Source organism: Empidonax traillii, unplaced genomic scaffold (assembly GCF_003031625.1).
Source record: "Empidonax traillii isolate 1590-97213 ecotype Southwest subspecies unplaced genomic scaffold, ASM303162v1 scaffold910:size426884, whole genome shotgun sequence".
Taxonomy (NCBI): domain Eukaryota; kingdom Metazoa; phylum Chordata; class Aves; order Passeriformes; family Tyrannidae; genus Empidonax; species Empidonax traillii.
In genome coordinates, this window is record NW_020956103.1 from 390,292 (window position 1) to 408,438 (window position 18,147).

An 18,147-nucleotide genomic window follows, 5' to 3' on the forward strand; every position below is an offset into this window, starting at 1 on the left:
GGGCCGGGACGGGCGCGCCTGGAGCCGCCCGCGCCGTTCAAGCAGCCCGCGACTATTGAACCGGCCAATGGGCGCGCGGGGCGTCACGGCCGCGCCGGATGGGGCGGGGGGAGGCCGCGAGGGGCGGGACGGAGGGAAAAAGGAAAAAAAAAAAAAAAAAAAAGGGAAGGGAGGGAGCGGTCCTGACGTTGGGGGGAAGAGCCGGGGCTGAGCCGCTCCCCGCGGCCCACAGGGAAGGGAGCGCCTCGGGGCTCAGGCCCGGGAAACGTGTGCGGGAAACGAGCGTGGCCCAGCGAACGGCTCGTGAAGGGTCGGGAGAGCCCTGTCCTAGGAGGAGTGGCTGAGGGTGTTTAATCTGGAGAAAAAGGGGCTCGGGGGGACCTTTTCGCGCTCTCTCTAGTTACGTAAAGGAAGGGTGTAGGGAGGTGCAGGTCCGGCTCTGCCACCGTGCCTGCGGTGAGGGGACAAGGGGAAAAAAGAGCCTTGATCTGAGTCTCTCCGGTCTCAGCTTATCACAGAATCACGGAATGGTTTGGGCTGGAAGGGGACCTTAAAGACCAAACAGTTCCAGCCCCTCTGACATGCGCAGGACACCTTCCCCTAGCCCTGGTTGCTCCAAGCCCTGTCCAGTCTGGCCTTGGATACTTCCAGGGATGGGGCATCCACAGCTTCTCTGGGCAACCTGTGCCAGTGCCTCACTGCCATCAGATCTTAAACATTTTCCCTGTTAGGACAGTCAGGCATTGGAATAGGTTGCCCAGGGACGTGGTGGAGTCTCCCATCAAAGAAGGTGTGTAGGAGGCATCTGGATCTGGCAGTGGGTGACACGGCTTAGGGGTTACAGTGGTAGTGCTGGGTTGATGGTTTGACTTGATTGAGGATCTTAAAGTGTCTCTTCCAACCTTGATGATTCTGCGATTCAATTTCCCTTTAATGAAGTTGGTCTTTTTTACTTGTGAACAGATCTCCATATTCACAGGCTGGTTCATCTCTTCTAATTTTAAATAAAACCAAGTGAGAAGTAATCTGGAGTTTTGAAATGAAGCACAGGGATGCTGGAGAAGCACAGAGGAAGTTTAATGCCATCCATCATTAAACAAGACTTCACACATGACTTTAAATGGAGCTGTCTTCAGTCTAAAATTCAGTTCTCCCCCCTCTACATCAGGTCTGGTGAGATCTGAGATTCTCAGGGCAGCAGGCAAATCCTACCTATCTTAGGTATAGCTTCAAACACACAAATTTCTTCCAAATCCGTTTAGGTCTCTGGAAACCAGTTTCTTCATCCGTTCTTGCAGCTGGAGGACAGACTGCTCCATGTTGTCTTTAACAGCAGTGAAAACATTTTTACCAAAAGGGTATTTGGTATTTACATCTGATTATAAGTTTTCTTCAGCTATTTAGCACTGTACATAGAACCTCTGAGGGCAGTTATATACATATACTATGTGTATATATATATATAATAATATTATTATTATTATATATATATATATACACAACAGTTTATATGAAATTTACTACTGTATCCAACATGGTAATAAATATGAATAAAACCTAAGAGCTGACAGTACCACAAAGAATAAAAGTGTTTTTCTTAAAAAGTGCTTTGGGCTCAATATTGAAATGCCTTGATTAAAAACAGAAATATTACTCTGCTTTTTCCTTGGTCAGGCTGCAGCATCAAAAAAGGCGATTAATCCATCTTGATCACAGCCATCCAGAATTTCCAGGAGGAGAGGAACTTTACTTTTCACATTGGTGCCTTTAAATTTAAATTTATCTATGAAGAGATCAGTGATCATACCTGCAAAGATAAAATTCCAGGAGTTATTATTTGCCTTGTTTTCAGTAAGAGGCATCTCTACTATTAACTCATCATTATGTACTAACTATCCTAGTTGTTACAAGACTTCTTTAACTTCATGTTTTAAACAGCGGTTTAATTTTAAACAAACACAAGCCACTGTGAGCCTGGATTCTGGATTCATTCCTAAGTGTGTATTTCTGCCTTAGAATTACCCATATCTGAAACAACTAAAAAGAAAGGAACTATCACAGGACAGGTAACAAAGACACTGCTTACACTGTATATACACAGGCTTATTAAAGTGGGTGCCTGGCAGACCTTCTCTGGGCTGAAAGATGTATGGGAAACACCAGAGGATGTTACAGAATTTCCTTCACTAAATGAGATCATCTTCTGGGAGTCTCCCTTCCCACTCCTCATGCATTTTTGTTTCTCTCATCTTTTGTAAAACTTCACCCCTCAGAACTGCTCATTTAACTTTTATCATTTGTAATTGCCACCCTGAATTCGAACACGCTTCCTAATCATGTCCATGAAGACAAGGATCACCCACATATAGGCAGCTGTCTATTAAAAATTTTAAAAACTAGACAAGTCAGCTGCAGGTAATCCTGGTGTGTTCATTCTCAGTGATATATTTGTGGCCTCCACGCCCCATCCTTGAACCCCTCCAGGAATGGGGCATCCACAAACCTCTTGCTGTCCCGAAGCTTCCCACGTGTACCCACCTCAAAGTATTTAAATTCTGCTAATCCTGACTTCACAACTATTCCAGCCACGCCCAGCGTGCTCTCTGGACATGAAATCACGTTTAAATAAAGCAGAATTAGCAACAAACCATAAAGTCTCTCCAGATGCGCAGGTTGTCTCTTGTATTCCTCGAGCAGCTGATCTGCCTCTTCCAAAATGGCTCGGTATTTTGGGAGCAGGAAGTCCACATTCCCTTCGTGAACTTGTAATTCCTCAAAGACATTTTAAAATTGTAAGAACTAACAGCAGAAAATTATGGTAAGAGCAGCATAAAAGTACGAAGAAATCAGGCTTGGGTCTGACAGGAGGAAGAACTTCAAAGGGAACATAATCCCCTTTTAAAGAAGTTATTTCCAGAGTGTCTCTCATTTTCTAGTCTTCTAATGAAATGATGATACTTGTCACTTCCTAGCCTAGATCCTCAAAATCCCATGTATTACAGCTTCCAGCTGCCAGAACAGGATCAGGCCACAGCCCTGCCCCTCCAGACTCAAACCTTCACCATATCTTCATTTTTAGAATAATTAAACTCCTAAAAAAGTGTAGCTTATGCTGACGTCTGATGGTAAAAGTGGACTCTGAAAGTATCAGTCAATCATGGCAGCAAAAAGTTTTGAAGACCTCTTCTAAAATGCCTCAGTCTATCAGCAGACCAATTTGAGGTGGTCAATAGTATAGATCTTTTTATCTTCCACAGAAAGACTCTTCTAGAGAAAAGGTAATTATGTTGTGCACTGTGAGTCTGCTGGGATAACAGCTTTCATCAAGCATTAAACTATTTTACTGTCTATCAATAAGTTATCATCCAAAAAAATGAGTGATTAAAAAAAAAAGTCAAAGATTTGCTGTCTAAAAAAAAAGCCTAAAACAAGCAAGGTATGCAACGTTATTATTGCATAAGCACAATATGCATTAAGAATAAATTCTGCGTTATTGTTTACATCCCTGGTTTGCCAAACCCAGCCCAAGTCAAACACTTTCAGTGATAATAAAGATACCCATTATTTTCATTGGTAGTCAGCTTCTCTACTAAGCAGAGAGTTCTCACAACAAGTAGTTGATTCCCCCAAAGGACAATAGAGAATTGGCTGCCCATTTTCATCTCCTCTCCACCTAAATAAAAAACACCAAATTGATGATGGCAAGTTTTTGACACTAAAGTCTGAGTTGTTGGAAAAAAGTCGAAGAACTGAGACAAGCTGACTAACTGCTGAGGAGGGGATTAAGCGAAAAATTAAAAAGCAGATAATGCAGAAATTATGAGACACAGGGATGAAGTTCCAAAGCAAGGAAGTTGCACCTGGCCTGGATGATCAACCCCAAATTTAAAAAACTTTTAAAGGTCTGTGGAAAAGAGATGTAGAAGGAACTGGAAAATAACAGCAGGCTAGGAGAGAGCATTAGATGATAAAACTGGCTGCCTTCTACTGTCCCATTTCAGCCTTCTCCACATCACTCAGTAATCCTAAGTATTAATCACTAGTTATATAACAAAAATGGGAATTTTCCTTGGAAGAAACCTGTCCCCTGGACACTTAGAACAAGTGATTTAATTTAATGAAGGGGAACAGCAACGGAACAGATCCCCACATGACAACACATCTGACCTGAGCCACACAACTTGACAGCAGAAATCCTCTATAGAAACCAAACCACACGAGTTCAGCTACTTACTCTCAAAGCATCTATTAAGTGAACCTTCTTGGCCAGCAGCTGCTGATACTCTAATTTAGGGTGGATGAGCTTTAGCGTGTGCCTCACAGATTCTTCACTGACATCTAGGAGGGAGCAAAAAAAAGAAACAACCCACCAAGCAAATGAATAACCTTCCTTCCACTTACAGGAATCTCAAATGAACCCAAGGACCAAATAGAGAAGAAATTTTTACCATATGATATGTTGAGATTAATCTTTCTTTTAGTAGCTTCTTTGGAAAGCACATCTTTGAGGATGGATATTGTAGAAATGTTGTCAGACTTAAAATATCCCTCGCCTTTTCTACAAAGGAAGAAAAACTTCAAATGAACAAACTTGCAGATTTGTCCCTATGTTAAAAAAACAAGGTCTGTAAATTAATGCCCGTTTTTGTTTGCATGAGCATTAAATGCCTTGGAAGTTATTTCTGCTCCTCAATACAAAAAAAAATGCAAGTCAGACAACAATTATTTCACTGTATTAGCCAGCCTTGCTCTTTATATTCTAAAAGCAAGCCTTTCCTCCCTGGTAATTTGGGGTTTTTTTGGACCAACTTCAAGAGAAACCATACTCAAGTTATGGATTGAATCATTATTAGATAGTTCTCACCTCTGGTAACATTTTTTAAGAAAGATTCCTGCTCTCTTTAGTGAGAGTTTTGAAGGAGGCTGAAGGGTGGAACAGCAGGATGAATGTGAAGTGTCACATTGTGCTTCAGCCATTGTATTTTACCTGTAAGTACTTTCAAGCTGTGTTCCCAGGAAGGTGTTCTGAAAATAAAAGGTGATACTCTCTCCAGCAGGAGTCTTTTCAGGCACCTCAGGCAAGCAAAACACAACCCAGGAGTGAATTTCAGCAAAGCTGAACTGGCCTTTGAGAGTCAGAGTGTTCATGGGCCTGTGATATTAGGAAATTAAAAGAAAAAGAGGAGAGGTAATAGTAAAGAAGGAGAGATGCTATCCATATAAAATAGTTCCACGTGGTGGTTTCCTTTTAATCAGGACCTGTAAAATCAGGTATCTCACTAAGCAGTAATTCACACTGCAGATTAGTTTGAAAAGTTTCAAGTCGTTAAACCTGAGATTTAGGACAATGGTAAATAACTGACAGCACAGCAAATATGACTTTTAAAAGAGAGCCTCAACAGTCTCTCGTGCTGTAAACCACCTTTACACCAAGGACAAGGCATAATGGAACTCATCTGCACACTGAAGCCTTTGGTATCACCCCTTCAGTCTTCCAGGTTTGGTTTGAACAAGCAATTCCTTGGAGCCAACACAAGATGTTGGGACTGAGGGTGGGCAAAACTCAATTAGAAACTGCATGAAATACAAAATTCCTAACGGGAGGATAAGGGTGAAAAAAAAAAAAAAAAACAAATTCTTGGCTCAGTTTTGAGGCCAAGTCAGCTCTGAGAAAAAATGAGATGAAAAGGGTGGAGGGGAAAATTAGGCTGAAACTGAAAAGCCTGTGGTTACTACGGCAGCAGAGTTTCCTTTCTACCACACCCTCAGGTCTGCTAACACATGGAGCTGCACTATAACCCAGGCAGAAAAATGAAAAATAACCTAAAAACAAGAAAAAAAGAATGGCAAGGAACCCATTTAATCCACATTTTCTATTAAGAAACCCATAAAATGGAACTGCAGGCTCAAACTGTAGGTTAGGAGTTCGAAATGACATATTTAAGTTTACAGCGCAAACGCTGCAACTGGATTGTGTCCTTTTTTATTTCCTTCACAAATACCTGTCATGGTCGAGGGAATGAGTTCTCTGATGAAGGGAAAGTGGTTTAATTTGGTACTGATGGACCTGACAGGTTTTTGGTTGGATTCTTGGAGTTACGTACGCTTGAAGTGTCCCGTACTGACCTTCAATCGAGCGAACCTGCAGAAAGAAAGGCAGAACCCAAGAAAAAAAGAAAAGGGAAAAGATGAATTCACCACAATTTGGTGAATATTCAACATATATTAAGCAATTATAGGAATTTAATTAAGGAGTTCAAAGACAGGTTTGCTTTATCACCTTAATTGTCTCTCCTATTTTATAGGGTCTCAGAACTCAAAGATGCAGAAAGACATCCATTTCAATATTTTTACTAAAAAAATGTTAGTAAAGAGTTCTCTTAGGAAATAAAATCACCAAGACTTATATTGCCTGCATGTGCATAGACAAAATAAAAAAGGAGAATAAACTCCAGTGGCAGGTGTAAGTCACTAAAGATCCTGAATGTACTGCAGCAAGGTGGCAGCAGAACCTGTGCAGATCAAATCCACCACACGGGGATCCAAATAAAAGAGAGAGAATAGAGTGTTTTGATGACACACAACAGAAAGTTTATAAATGTTTTTGGTGGGAGAGCAAAAAACAAACCCCTCTTTTTGTCCATTATGAATGCATTTGGTTGATTTTTCATCTTTTAACTGAGAATTTTACACAAGCACATGTCAGATGAGGAGGCTGCAGTGGGAAAGAGAGAACTAAATGCCTGTGTGCACCTTGGGGGTCTTCCTAACTGTGATTTCCTTCATTATTTCCCCTGGTGGTTGCCATAAAACGTGCGAATTTGGTAGATCATAAAAAATAAACTCCCAAACACCCACGTGCCTTTAGTATAATAAGCATGGAATGATCAGATTTGCTTCCTCTCCAAAATACATTTCCAGTCTACATTCCCTGTTTAGTTCCCAGTGCAACTGCCTTCAAACAGAGAATGATCAATGCCAGGAGCTTTAAGATCCACACCCTGCCTCCAGAATCCAGAATTTTCCTGATCTATGATGTCCCCACTGCTTTCATCTCAGGGACACTCAAGAAGGACCTCGGAGGTAACACGTTTTTATAAAGAAATATAAACTCCAGGTAGAGAACTCTCCACCCCTAAGCAAGAAAAAACCATTAATTTCTTGTGGAAAAGATTTTGGAGCCTTTTACCTTAAGTTCAAGTCTCGTGGTGTTTGCTTGGCATCGGTAAGTTGCAAGAAGAAAGTTGCTATTTGGCTGTAAACAGAAAAAAAAAAAAAATTAGTACAAAACAGCTCTGAGGACTCATCAAATTTTGAACTGGTCTGTTGACTGCAGACTTGTAAAGTTTTTGATTATGTCTGTACAGCTATTTACAAGAATTAAATAAAGTCATCTTTTATTCCCCTGAATATTCTAATAATTTTAAGTATGGCAGAGTTTAAAAGAAATTCTCTATATAAGGAGAAAACAACCAAAGCCTTTTATATTCTTTAATATCACCATGAAGATACAACAGGTACCTGCTTTTCATCTAAAAAATACACGTCAGCCTGCCCCTACAATATTAGTTCAACTTCCAAAAACTAAAATCAGTAAGAAAACACACCAAAAAAGTGCTAAAGTAATCATCATAAATGAGCAGAAACCTAAAATAAAAGGTTGATTTCTAAAAACCTAAGAGCAGACCAATGATGGACAAATTTAATTCTTAAAACTAAAACAGAGGAATGTTACAAGGAAAAAGATTTCACGGAAGATTTGCATAATCCTAGGGTAGTTTCTGGATTTTCCCCAGGGAATCCCTCAGCATCATTAGTAATTTTATAACTACTTAAGCCTGTAATTATTATATTAAAAAAAAATGCACTAAACATTTGACTCTCCACACAGAGGAACTTTCACTTTCTAAAGAGATTTATAAGAAATGAAGCAAGGAAGAAATACAACGTTCTTCACCTAAATTACCTTGAAGTAAATATGGGATTCTATGAAACCCAGGGAAGAGAGCAATACTGAATGTGTCCCTCACAGTCCTCATCAGGCAGGAAATAAAAAGCAAGAGGGGAGCTGCTCCTGGATCCTTTTGCACATATTTAGCTGTGCCTTATGTCAGGACCTGCCTCTAACTCCGAATTCTGCAGCATCTCTAATGAAGCTGAACCCTCCAAAACTCCCCAAAGAGTGGTTTAAATCTACACATTCGCAATCACAAATATATAAATCCAACTCCTATTTTTACTCCTCAGTGTTAAAGAGCTTCCATCAGGTGATCCCCATAAAGACCATCTCTTCTGTTTCACTTACCTCGGAATCACAGCTGCTAAAACTAACAACGGCAGAGTTTTTATCCACATCCAGCAAGTCTATTGGGACATCGCTCTGCAGAACACAGGAGGGAGGAAAAAATAAAGAGCTTAAGCTCCTGAGGAGCTTCTGGGACATTTATATCCTCTAACTGTCACCAAACTTTTTAATAAGGCAGAGGCAGTGATTGCTTCATCCAAGGGGTAAAAGCCTAACAGACATGCAGCTTATTACTTAATCCTGGAGTAACATCATGATCTTTCCCTTAGTCCCTTACAGAGTCCTGAACTCTTGGGGGGTTGGCTTACAAAAAAGCTCAGTGTAAGGTATGTAACTGTCTGTCAGGTATAAAGGGTAGATTAAACAATTTCCTGCATTCCTCACTTGGCTATGGAAAGGCCAGGTAATACAGAGCTGCAAATGAGCTGTAGCTCAGCATTGTTCTGTAACAGCCTTAACAGGAGTAAGGTTTTTATTAAGAAGTGAAAAATAAAATGGTGCAGTAGTTTCCCCACCTCACAAATTGCTCCTTGTCACATTTTCCTCCCCATGCATTTCCCGAAAGAAGGTAATTCAGTACCACAACTCTTTCTGAGTCATCTACCAAAGATGACATTAATTTCAGCTGATGCAGTAGGAGGAACAATTAATTAAGATTGCTCTACTGGGCAGCAGTATTTATCCCCAACTGCACACAAATCAGATGCTGTTCCACTCTGAAAGTGCACAGGTGGCCCATACCATTCTAAAATTAATTTTCCACTCCAGAGGGTACTCAGCTGGTGAACGAGAACCTGCACCTCATTTAAGATTTAACTGGTGTTCAGCTAAGGACGTGCCAAAGAATCCTCCTGCTACAGCAGGCACTTGGGTCTGTTTTGGTCTAATGTTGAACCTCTGCTCAAGCCAACAAGAGCAAAGCCACACCCACCTGCACCAGGACATTATCTATGGCTGTCTGCACCTCCAGGATGAGGCTGTAGCTGGCATCGTCCTTATTTAACGTGAACTTCTCATTCACACTGAACGCAGGTACTGAGGAAACAGCAGTGCTGCACTGAGAGGACTGCTGGTATTTTTCCCTTTCCTGAAGGACCTTCATCTGTAAGTGTTCCAGTTCGTTCCTAGAGAAGGGAGACAATTTATAATGTCTTTAAAAAGGCAGCTAGAAAAGCTACCGTAGAAATTCTGTAGATTAAGCTTGCAAGGCAATCATGTTTATCTCCTGTCCTCAGCTTTCCAGCCAGGAGTGACTGGTGACTCCCCTTCCACATACTGACAAAGACAAAATATAAACTATAGCATGTGGACATGTGGATTCTACAGCTCCTTGTCAAAAGAGATTTCTCTGAGACACGGGAAAGGACAACTTTTTTTTTCCCCTTGAAGAGTGCAATGCATTTTGAATGATATGCTGCTTTCCTGCCATCATTTAGGAGCTATAAGGCAGCACACAAGAAGGGAATCTTATCTTGCTGACGCTGAGGAAGAAGGCATTAAGACATCATCATCATCACATTCATGACTGTGAAATGAGGCTGCTATTCATTTCTACTTTGAAAAGGCTTGATTCCACTTCTGGACATATTAATGATACAGAAGACCCGGTGAGATAGGAAGGAAAAATGACATTTCAGCTTTTAACATTTCAATTCTTCCATTTAAATTTCTTTCTGGTGCAATTACCTTAAGGATGAGATCTTGTTCTGCATTTCTTGGCTTAATTTTAGTTCTTCACCTGATCCACCTTCTCTATGGACAGGCTCTGTAGTCAGTCCTGTCAGCCAGCCTAAACCAATATAGGAAATTTATATTCCTTATAAAGCTAAAAGGAAATTCTACACTCAGCTATTATATGTGTGGAGCTATGTTTGTTCCAGATATTAGGTAGAGAGAATGAAGCCTAATTTAATCCTTTTTTGGAGGATTAATCTAGACACTGAGCCTGATTTTTTTATGGGCTTCATTCTTAAATTGGAAAACATTACTTATCCTTTTTCATTAAGTGCTTTGAGCAATAAATCCCTCTGTGACAGTTTTTAACTGAGCACTTGAATTTTTTCCCACCTCTGGTTTTCTGACAAAACCTTGAATAATTGTCGGGACTACAGATGGAAACAAAACCAAAGCAGTGCAGTGCGCTTAGAGCAAACCTCACCTTGCACTTGGAGATTGAATGGTGGTGGTTCAAGTAAAAAAAAAAAATTATCTTTTCACGCACTTAATTACATTTATTTATAAAAGCAAATACCAATTGATTCCATTCTGACACCTCAAGCATGACTTGAACGGGTGTTTACAGCTCTAGCCACCTGCCAGAATCAGTCCAGGGCACATCCTACCAGAGTTTTTACCTTTGAAAACCTACAGGCGAATTTGGGTTTTCACTTTTTTCCATCTTCTGTGATTCCTGGATCTTTTCCTTTGGCCACAGCACTGTTGCAGCCCATCACACCAAAACAACTCACATGAGGTCAGCTAGAAGAGTGTTTTGATCACCCAAAGGCCACTCAAAAGAGGCACTCGAACACCATCACTTGGCAATAACTGACTGAGAATTAGATCTTGCCAAAGGACGTGATTTTGAATACAAGAAGCGTCAGTAGGCTAAATTTTAGCCCTGAAGGTAACCCAAGGTAGAGAATTAGCAATATTTTAGCTCCAGCAGTTGACATCTGCAGCCTGTTTATCATGACCTCTGTGACAGTCACGCCAACAGCTCAAACCCTACAGGGGAGCTGCTGAGATGCCTCACATGAGGGAGCTTTATTTTCTACTAAAAGCAAAATCAACCCCATTTAAAGCCCTGTGAAACTGTAAAGGAGTGAAATTTTGTGAAAGATAGGAAAAAAAAAAAAAAGAAAGCTTCTCTATGGCTATTTTTAATTTAAAGAACTTATAAACAGTTCCTTTGGACGTAACATATTCATTATTTCATCACAGTTAGGCAACAATCTGCACCAAAAAAAAATAGCCAGCGTGTTACACAGCAGAACACTCGAAGAATATCTTAAAATATAACCCCCCCATAGTTTAATATTACCCTGGTTCCAATCAGAACAAAAAATGTCAGAGCTCTGAGCTGCACTAAAAACACAGCCTGCCTCATTTTATCACATCACCACACACAGGATTTGTTGAGTAAACAACACGAAGCTTACCTGAGTACGTGGCTGCTATAATTTCATCGTAGCCATCTTTCCCTACGCAGCCACCCTGGATCGAGGCAACGCTCTCCGACAAAGCCTTCAAGTGAACACATTCAGGCAGAGGCAAAATCACTGCACTCACTTAACAAGTTTGGAGGGGGGGTGGTGTGTGGGGATTTTAAGGGTTTTGCTCCTCCTTTCTACCTGCATCCCAAAGTACCTACAGAGATGTACAGTATCTAGACCTACAAAAGAGCAGCTGATGACTATCACAGCTAAATTTTGCTGGTTTGATAAATACATTCCAATTCTACTCCACAGAAGAAATATATTAGAAAGTTTAAAGCAAAACACTGATACACAGTATTTTTCCAGCAGGAATTAGCAATCTGACTGCAGATTGAAATGATCACTATGGATCCAATAAGTCATTACGCTCAGTAAAGATGACATGAATTATTTTGCATGTATTAGGTTACACCAGAAGAGACTTGAGCAGTCAGCAGAGCCAGACCTTCAACATCCCCTCTACACTATTCTGATTTGTGCTCATATCAGGGCTATTTCACTGTCTGGTTCTTAAGAATTAAAAGACTGATTTCAAATTGGCGTTGTCGCCATTTTCGAATTAAAAACAAACCACGTATTTTAGTGGCAATGATCATGTAAATTTTGAAAGACAGACAACAATTTACAGATCAATTCCCAGCAGAGTATGGGGAACGAGGGCTCACATAATCATGTCGCAGGACGGGCTCCTCGGCGCTCTCAAAGGTGTAGATTTCGATCATTCCGTCATCTCGCCCAACGAGTAATTCCTTAACTCCATCTCCCAGAATGTCAAAGCTGTCAAGACATAAGACACCTAAAGAAGAAGAAAACAAAGCTGTTTGCTTCATGTTTATGACACAGTAACACACAGGCCACCCTCTGTTAGATGGAAAGAGACTCAGTCACCTTTTGAGGAGTATTTAGAGATATTTCAGGACTAGTCCTCTAGAGGGCTCAAGTCCCTCACCGGTGCCAGGCTGTACAGTGGGTTTTAAAGCAGCCAATTCCCAACAGAAACTGGTGAATAGACACCCTGTCTGATGTTGAGATCACTAACTTAAGAGGGGTTTAACCCTCCCTCATCAAACATTTCCCCAGACGAGCTATTTGTCTGCCCTCACTACCGTAACTTTGCCAGTTGAAGAAGCAAGTATTCTTTGTTTCCTATAATTGGCTTAAAGCAATTGGTAAAATGGAATAGGAACCCTGGGTAAGGTGACAGAAAGAGGGTTCTGACTGTGCCAGGCCTGGATTAGGCACTGCTGCTTTGACATCTACTCAGTACTTGCAGATGTGGAGACAGCCTATGATAACTAAATCATCTCTGGACAGGAAAGAGAGTCAAGGTCTAGAAAAAGGAAAAGGCACTGAGAGAGTCTGTACAAGAATTAATATGAAAAAAGAGATGGAATTTAACTTTCAGGACTCCTTCGTATTTCATAGGAAGAGTAAGGATGTACTAGAAAGCAAGAAACTAAAGAACTGTGAAAACAAAAGCAAGCTAAAGTACTGAAAGCCAAATGAACACAAACCAGAAAGCAAGACAAACTCATTAGAATAATTCATAAGAAAATCAGAAGAATTAAAGAGACCTTAGTCATATTAATATCACATGCTGACATAACTAAAATATTCCTCCCAAGTATCTATGAATGAGATTTCTTGGGTTTTCTACTTGTAATAAAGCCTCAGATATGCTGGAAAGCTCAAGAGTGAGAGATTGAGACACATACCTCCTCTCTTTTTCTCATTTCCAATTTCCCACTTGTGTACAGGCTTGGAACCAGCGATCTGGGTAAGACCCAGCTTACCATCAGAAGTTCCATACACAATTTCTTCCCCAGAATCACCTAAACACAAACTGAACTTAGAATCAATACAGTCAAGCACACCAATTTCAAAAGGAGGTGTAGTTACATTCTGCAGCCCAAGGGGAAACCCTGAGTTAGTGCTGTGTAACAGAACTGTCAGGCTCCCAAACAAAAATCCAGTACAGGAAAACTGAACCCATTCTGCTCATTTCTTCACGACTACCACTATTCTGCCACGACTGCACTGGAATTCGGAATCCAATACTTCAAATTTCACCAAAGGTGGGCTACTCAATTCTTTTTACAAAAGAAACAGAGAGATCCATTGAGAACACACCTCCAGTGGTCAGTGTTGTGCCAAAACTTCAGTAATTAAGAACTATTTCTCCAAACCAGCTCTCAAGTGTTGTTGTCACACAACCTAACAAACTAAATTAAGCACCAGATTAACACCCTAAAGCCATTTCTATTAGGTTAGAACAGATTAGCAAGAAGGATGATCAAACTATTTTAAGCTTGATCCCTCCAGTCTTAGTTTATGTCAGGTCCACTCAATATTCCTAGCCATCCATGGATTCCAGCTATGGAATTCCATGTGATAAGAGAAACCCAAACCCAAAACCTGGACAAGGCCCCAGAAAGTCCAGTCTGTATTTACCACTTTGTATCTCCCTGCTTTTGTAAATGGCTTTGAATTAAATGTGAATATCATTTAAAACTGTCTAAAATACTTGTGTATGTGTATTTTCTTGTCTGCAAGAAATTACTTCGCACAGTTGATTTTCTATTGCATATTTACATCAGCTTAAAATCAAGACCAAGCAAACCACTAATACAAGCAATAAAAACTTTTAAATGCAGTAAAATAGCATTAGTTAGTTATTTGTGTATTCAAAATCTTGTTACCCCCATTTCCATCGCTCAGAGCAAGAACAGTAGGTGGTCCAGGAACTTCTATTTCGTACAGTAAATCAGATCCCTAAAGACAAAGAGAACTATCTTGAATGAATTTGTTAAAAAAAAAAATAAAACAAAACAAAACTAAGAACAAAATACCAACCCCAAACCAAACCCCACAAGGATATGCTTATTACGGATCATAGCAACATAAGCAGTTGTACAAACTCCCCATACCTGCAGGAGAACCATTTCTAAGCCAAAACAGAGTAAAGTTTATAGAAAGAAAACCTATGACTCTTGAAATGTGCTATTATTAAAAACAATCCATGAATTTGGCAAATAAATTTATTTGAGCACTTTAAAATCACTCGGATTTGTCACAACGGTAATTTGTGAGAGTAAGAATTTCAAACTGATAAAGACTTGAAGAAATTAAATGTTTAGTTAGAAAGGACTAACTTGTCATCTACTTCCACCTACGAATTCCGAAGCCTATTTAGAGAGGTTTTATCAATCCTCATGCAGCAAGTTCATAACCATGATGCTCCTTTAAAATAAAAGCAATGCACCATCACTACAGCCAGCAACACTGCCAAGTAACACACCCTACACTTATCCTTAGGGTGTTTATAACATGCTGATTGCTGACTCCCTTAAGAACTAGTCCAATTCTGCAGCACCAACACACAAAAGGTAAAGAAACAAGCAAATGAACCTGTAAAACCCTGAGGAGCCTATCCTGACACGCGAGCACGGGTGTAATGCACTTCACTTTGGCCACGGGAAGGCAGAGGACATCGTTGATCTTGTCCCCTGACAGGAAGTAGTGCTGGTCCTTGCAGTCACAGTAATGGTTGTACACGTAGCTGGCACACAGGAAGAGATCTGCTCCTGAAATGTGCCTGAGGAAAAGAAAACACTTCCTGGAGCATTTTCTCGCTACAGATGCGGTGAGAGTCCCTGAGCCTTAGTACTTCTTGTAGCTTCGAGGTATTATGGGGCCCTGCAAGCTCTTCCAGCTTCAAAAGTTCCTTATAAATGTTAAAATCACGTGATTTCTGTAGCTCTCAAGTTTCCTATTTTGTCTTCAGGTCTCTTTATAAAAAGTCCATTACCGTATTTTTTTACATTAAGTCTTCTCCAGCTGATTTATCTACGGCAACATCTTACAACGTGAGTTAAAGAGAAAAACAAAAACATCGTTCCTGCTCTGCTACAGGAAGGGTATAAGGACATGACACACTGTGGCAATAACCCCAGCCCTGCTCGTCTGCATTTGCACTGTGTAAATGCCTCCAGCACCTCTCCCAAACCCCTCCAAACTTCCTGAACTTTACCACGATTTCCCACGTTCACTCCTACGCGCCAGTGTTACTTACAGCTACACAATACAGTAAAAAAAAAAATTAATTTAATACAATCAGAAACCAACAATCTGCTATGAAAAAAAAAAAAAGCCAAGTATCATACATACATAGCTTTGATGCTTTCAGTAAGGTTAGTTTCAAAGGAAAGAAACTGCTTCCCTTTTTTTGTGAAGCCTCTAACTTCGGCTCCTATAGCCACAAAAATTTTCTCCTGTGGTGTGTTAAGAGCCCCTCCCAGCTCCAGTCTTTCAATTTTTGGGCCCGGTAGTGTCTTGAACACTGGCTGTAAACAGAAAAGTCATTTTCATCATCATCAAATTGTATTTACAGTAATCTTTTAACACAATGGGTAACGAAGTTGCTTTACAGTTTCTGGAGAAACTAAGATGCTGTGGATTATATGCAGAGAAAAAACAATCTGCACATCTGCCTCTGGAATTCCAGAGCAATCAAGCATTCTATAAACCAATAAATATAAATATCTTTAATAAATTAAGACTTCATTATTTCAGTGTTATTCATCCACGTGAAAAATTCACTGCTTTTAGTTGATTTTGTTTCTGAGTCTTTTTTTTTTATAGAACCCCCTCACACACTCCCTCTTACATAGTGCATTCTTATGTCAGAAAACGACATAGATTTATTTGTCTTGCTGTAGAATCCTTATGAGCTAACCATGAGCTTCCTAAAGGAGAAAACAAACCCCATAAAACAAAATAATATTTTTTTTAAGCTGGGTATAAAAGCAATCCAGTTTGTCAAAATCCCTAATGTGGTTTAACGACTCTCTGCACGTTTTTGTCCCAGCACAGTAACTGTGTCAGCATACAGGCTTAAGCCCAACTTAACTGCAGGATAAAAGGTGTGGAACTGAGTTTCCTTGTGATGATCCACATTTAGTGTCTGACTCCAAAACTGTGGATGTGCTTGACCAGCCATAAAATCCTCCTGCCCCCACCACAGTATCAGGTATCAGTCCACAGCTCTACCTTGACGCTTTCCACCGGTACCTTATTTGCCACGTCAGTAAAAAGAGACTTTCAAAGTTCACTGGGAGGAATACTTCAAAAATAAAATTTTAAATGGAACATTCCAACTTACCACAGCTTCCCCTTTTTTTATGCCAAAGCATGTAACGACCCCATCCTGATCTCCAACAACCACCTTCAAAAGTATAATGCACAGTTATTTTTTATTACACACACAACTGTGTTCTTAGATAATGCTTTTTCTATATTCCCTCTTGTCCTGTCACTGCAGGCCCTCATAAATAATCTATGATAACATTAATGATATTCCCATATATTAAAGGGTTTTAAAATCTAGAGTTCTTAATTCTATAGCCAAAGGGGAGTGTGCTTTAAAAATCTATATGAAGTGCTCCAGATGGGACACTAAAGCCTAAGAACAGCAGCTCAAGTAAAAGCATTTATAATCCTTTTCCTGCTTCTAAGCCAGCAACCAACGGGGTGAAGATGTATTGGGGAAGAGCTGTATTTTCATACTGAGACTTGATCACTGAAGCAAAAAAACACACTGTTGTTTTTAGTGAGTTTTCCTAACCAGGTTTCCTTCATTTGAACTTATGTTAAGGAAAACTTAAAAAGAAGTATTTCATAGAATCATTAAGCTTAGAAGAGAACTTTAAGGTCACGAAATCCAACCACCACCTCAGCACTGCCACGGTAACCATTAGACCACATCACCCAGTGCCAGACCCAGGCGCCTCTTAAACACCTCCAGGGACGGTGACTCCACCACCTCCCTGGGAAACCTATTCCTGTCCATCCCAACCGTGAAAAATTCTTTTCTAGTCTCTAATCTCAGTCTCCCCTGTCTCAACCTAAGGCCGTTTCCTCTCGTTTTAAGTGTTATAAATACAAAAATAAGAAAAGCATGCAAGAACTCCCTTGTGGTTTCAGCAATGCCTTACTCATTCTCAGATCTTTCCAGACACCAACTTAGTTGTTTTGGGTTTTTTTTTCCAAATAAATAAAAGTTTTCCAAAACGTTCCAAAACCGGGGTTGCGCAGTCGTTCCCCGAGGAATGCCGGGGGGACGATTAAGGGTATTATCGGGACGCACTCCCCATCCAGAAAAGCCTCGAGCTGGAGCCCGCAGCCCCCGGGGCGGTACCTTCTGCGTGGCCTTTTTTCCGGAGGCGGGCAGGAGCCTCATGGTCTTCTGCGCCGTGACTCCCACCTGTGGAAGAGACGCTCCTGAGCGGCCACGGCCGCCACCGGGCACCTCACAGGCCCCGCCGCACGGCTCCCCCCTGTCCGCCCGGGCCACCCTCGCTCGCCCCCGGTCCCGCCCGCTGCCGGGAAGATCCCGAGCCCACCTGCAGGTAATCCACGCGCGCCAGGCCCAGCTCCATCGCTGCCGCGGGATGCGGGTCCGTCCGTCCCTGCCGCGGGCACAGCGCGCCCCGCGCCCCGTCACCGCGGCAACCCCCGCGCCCAGCCCGCCTCCCATTGGCTGGAAGGGCTGCCGGGAGGCGGGACCGCGGCAGGCCGGGCGCTGCGATTGGCCAGGACGCGCTTGAGTGGGCGGGGCCCACGTCC

General features: G+C 41.2%; 1 protein-coding gene across 1 annotated transcript; it reads right to left on the reverse strand.

Moving 5' to 3' along the window:
* Positions 1-1,498: 1,498 nt before the first annotated feature.
* On the reverse strand, positions 1,499-18,032 carry BBS7 (Bardet-Biedl syndrome 7). Its single transcript, XM_027902789.1, has 19 exons — positions 17,925-18,032; positions 17,720-17,785; positions 16,685-16,747; positions 15,691-15,866; positions 14,932-15,118; positions 14,223-14,295; positions 13,239-13,355; positions 12,189-12,319; positions 11,467-11,551; positions 9,992-10,094; positions 9,237-9,429; positions 8,306-8,380; positions 7,190-7,255; positions 6,003-6,142; positions 4,988-5,152; positions 4,449-4,558; positions 4,235-4,338; positions 2,649-2,772; positions 1,499-1,807 (listed from the first exon to the last, which is right to left on the reverse strand). Exons 1-19 carry the CDS (start codon positions 17,958-17,960, stop codon positions 1,671-1,673), a joined length of 2,151 nt encoding a protein of 716 aa, XP_027758590.1. The 5' UTR covers positions 17,961-18,032; the 3' UTR covers positions 1,499-1,670.
* Between the last annotated feature and the right edge of the window lie 115 nt (positions 18,033-18,147).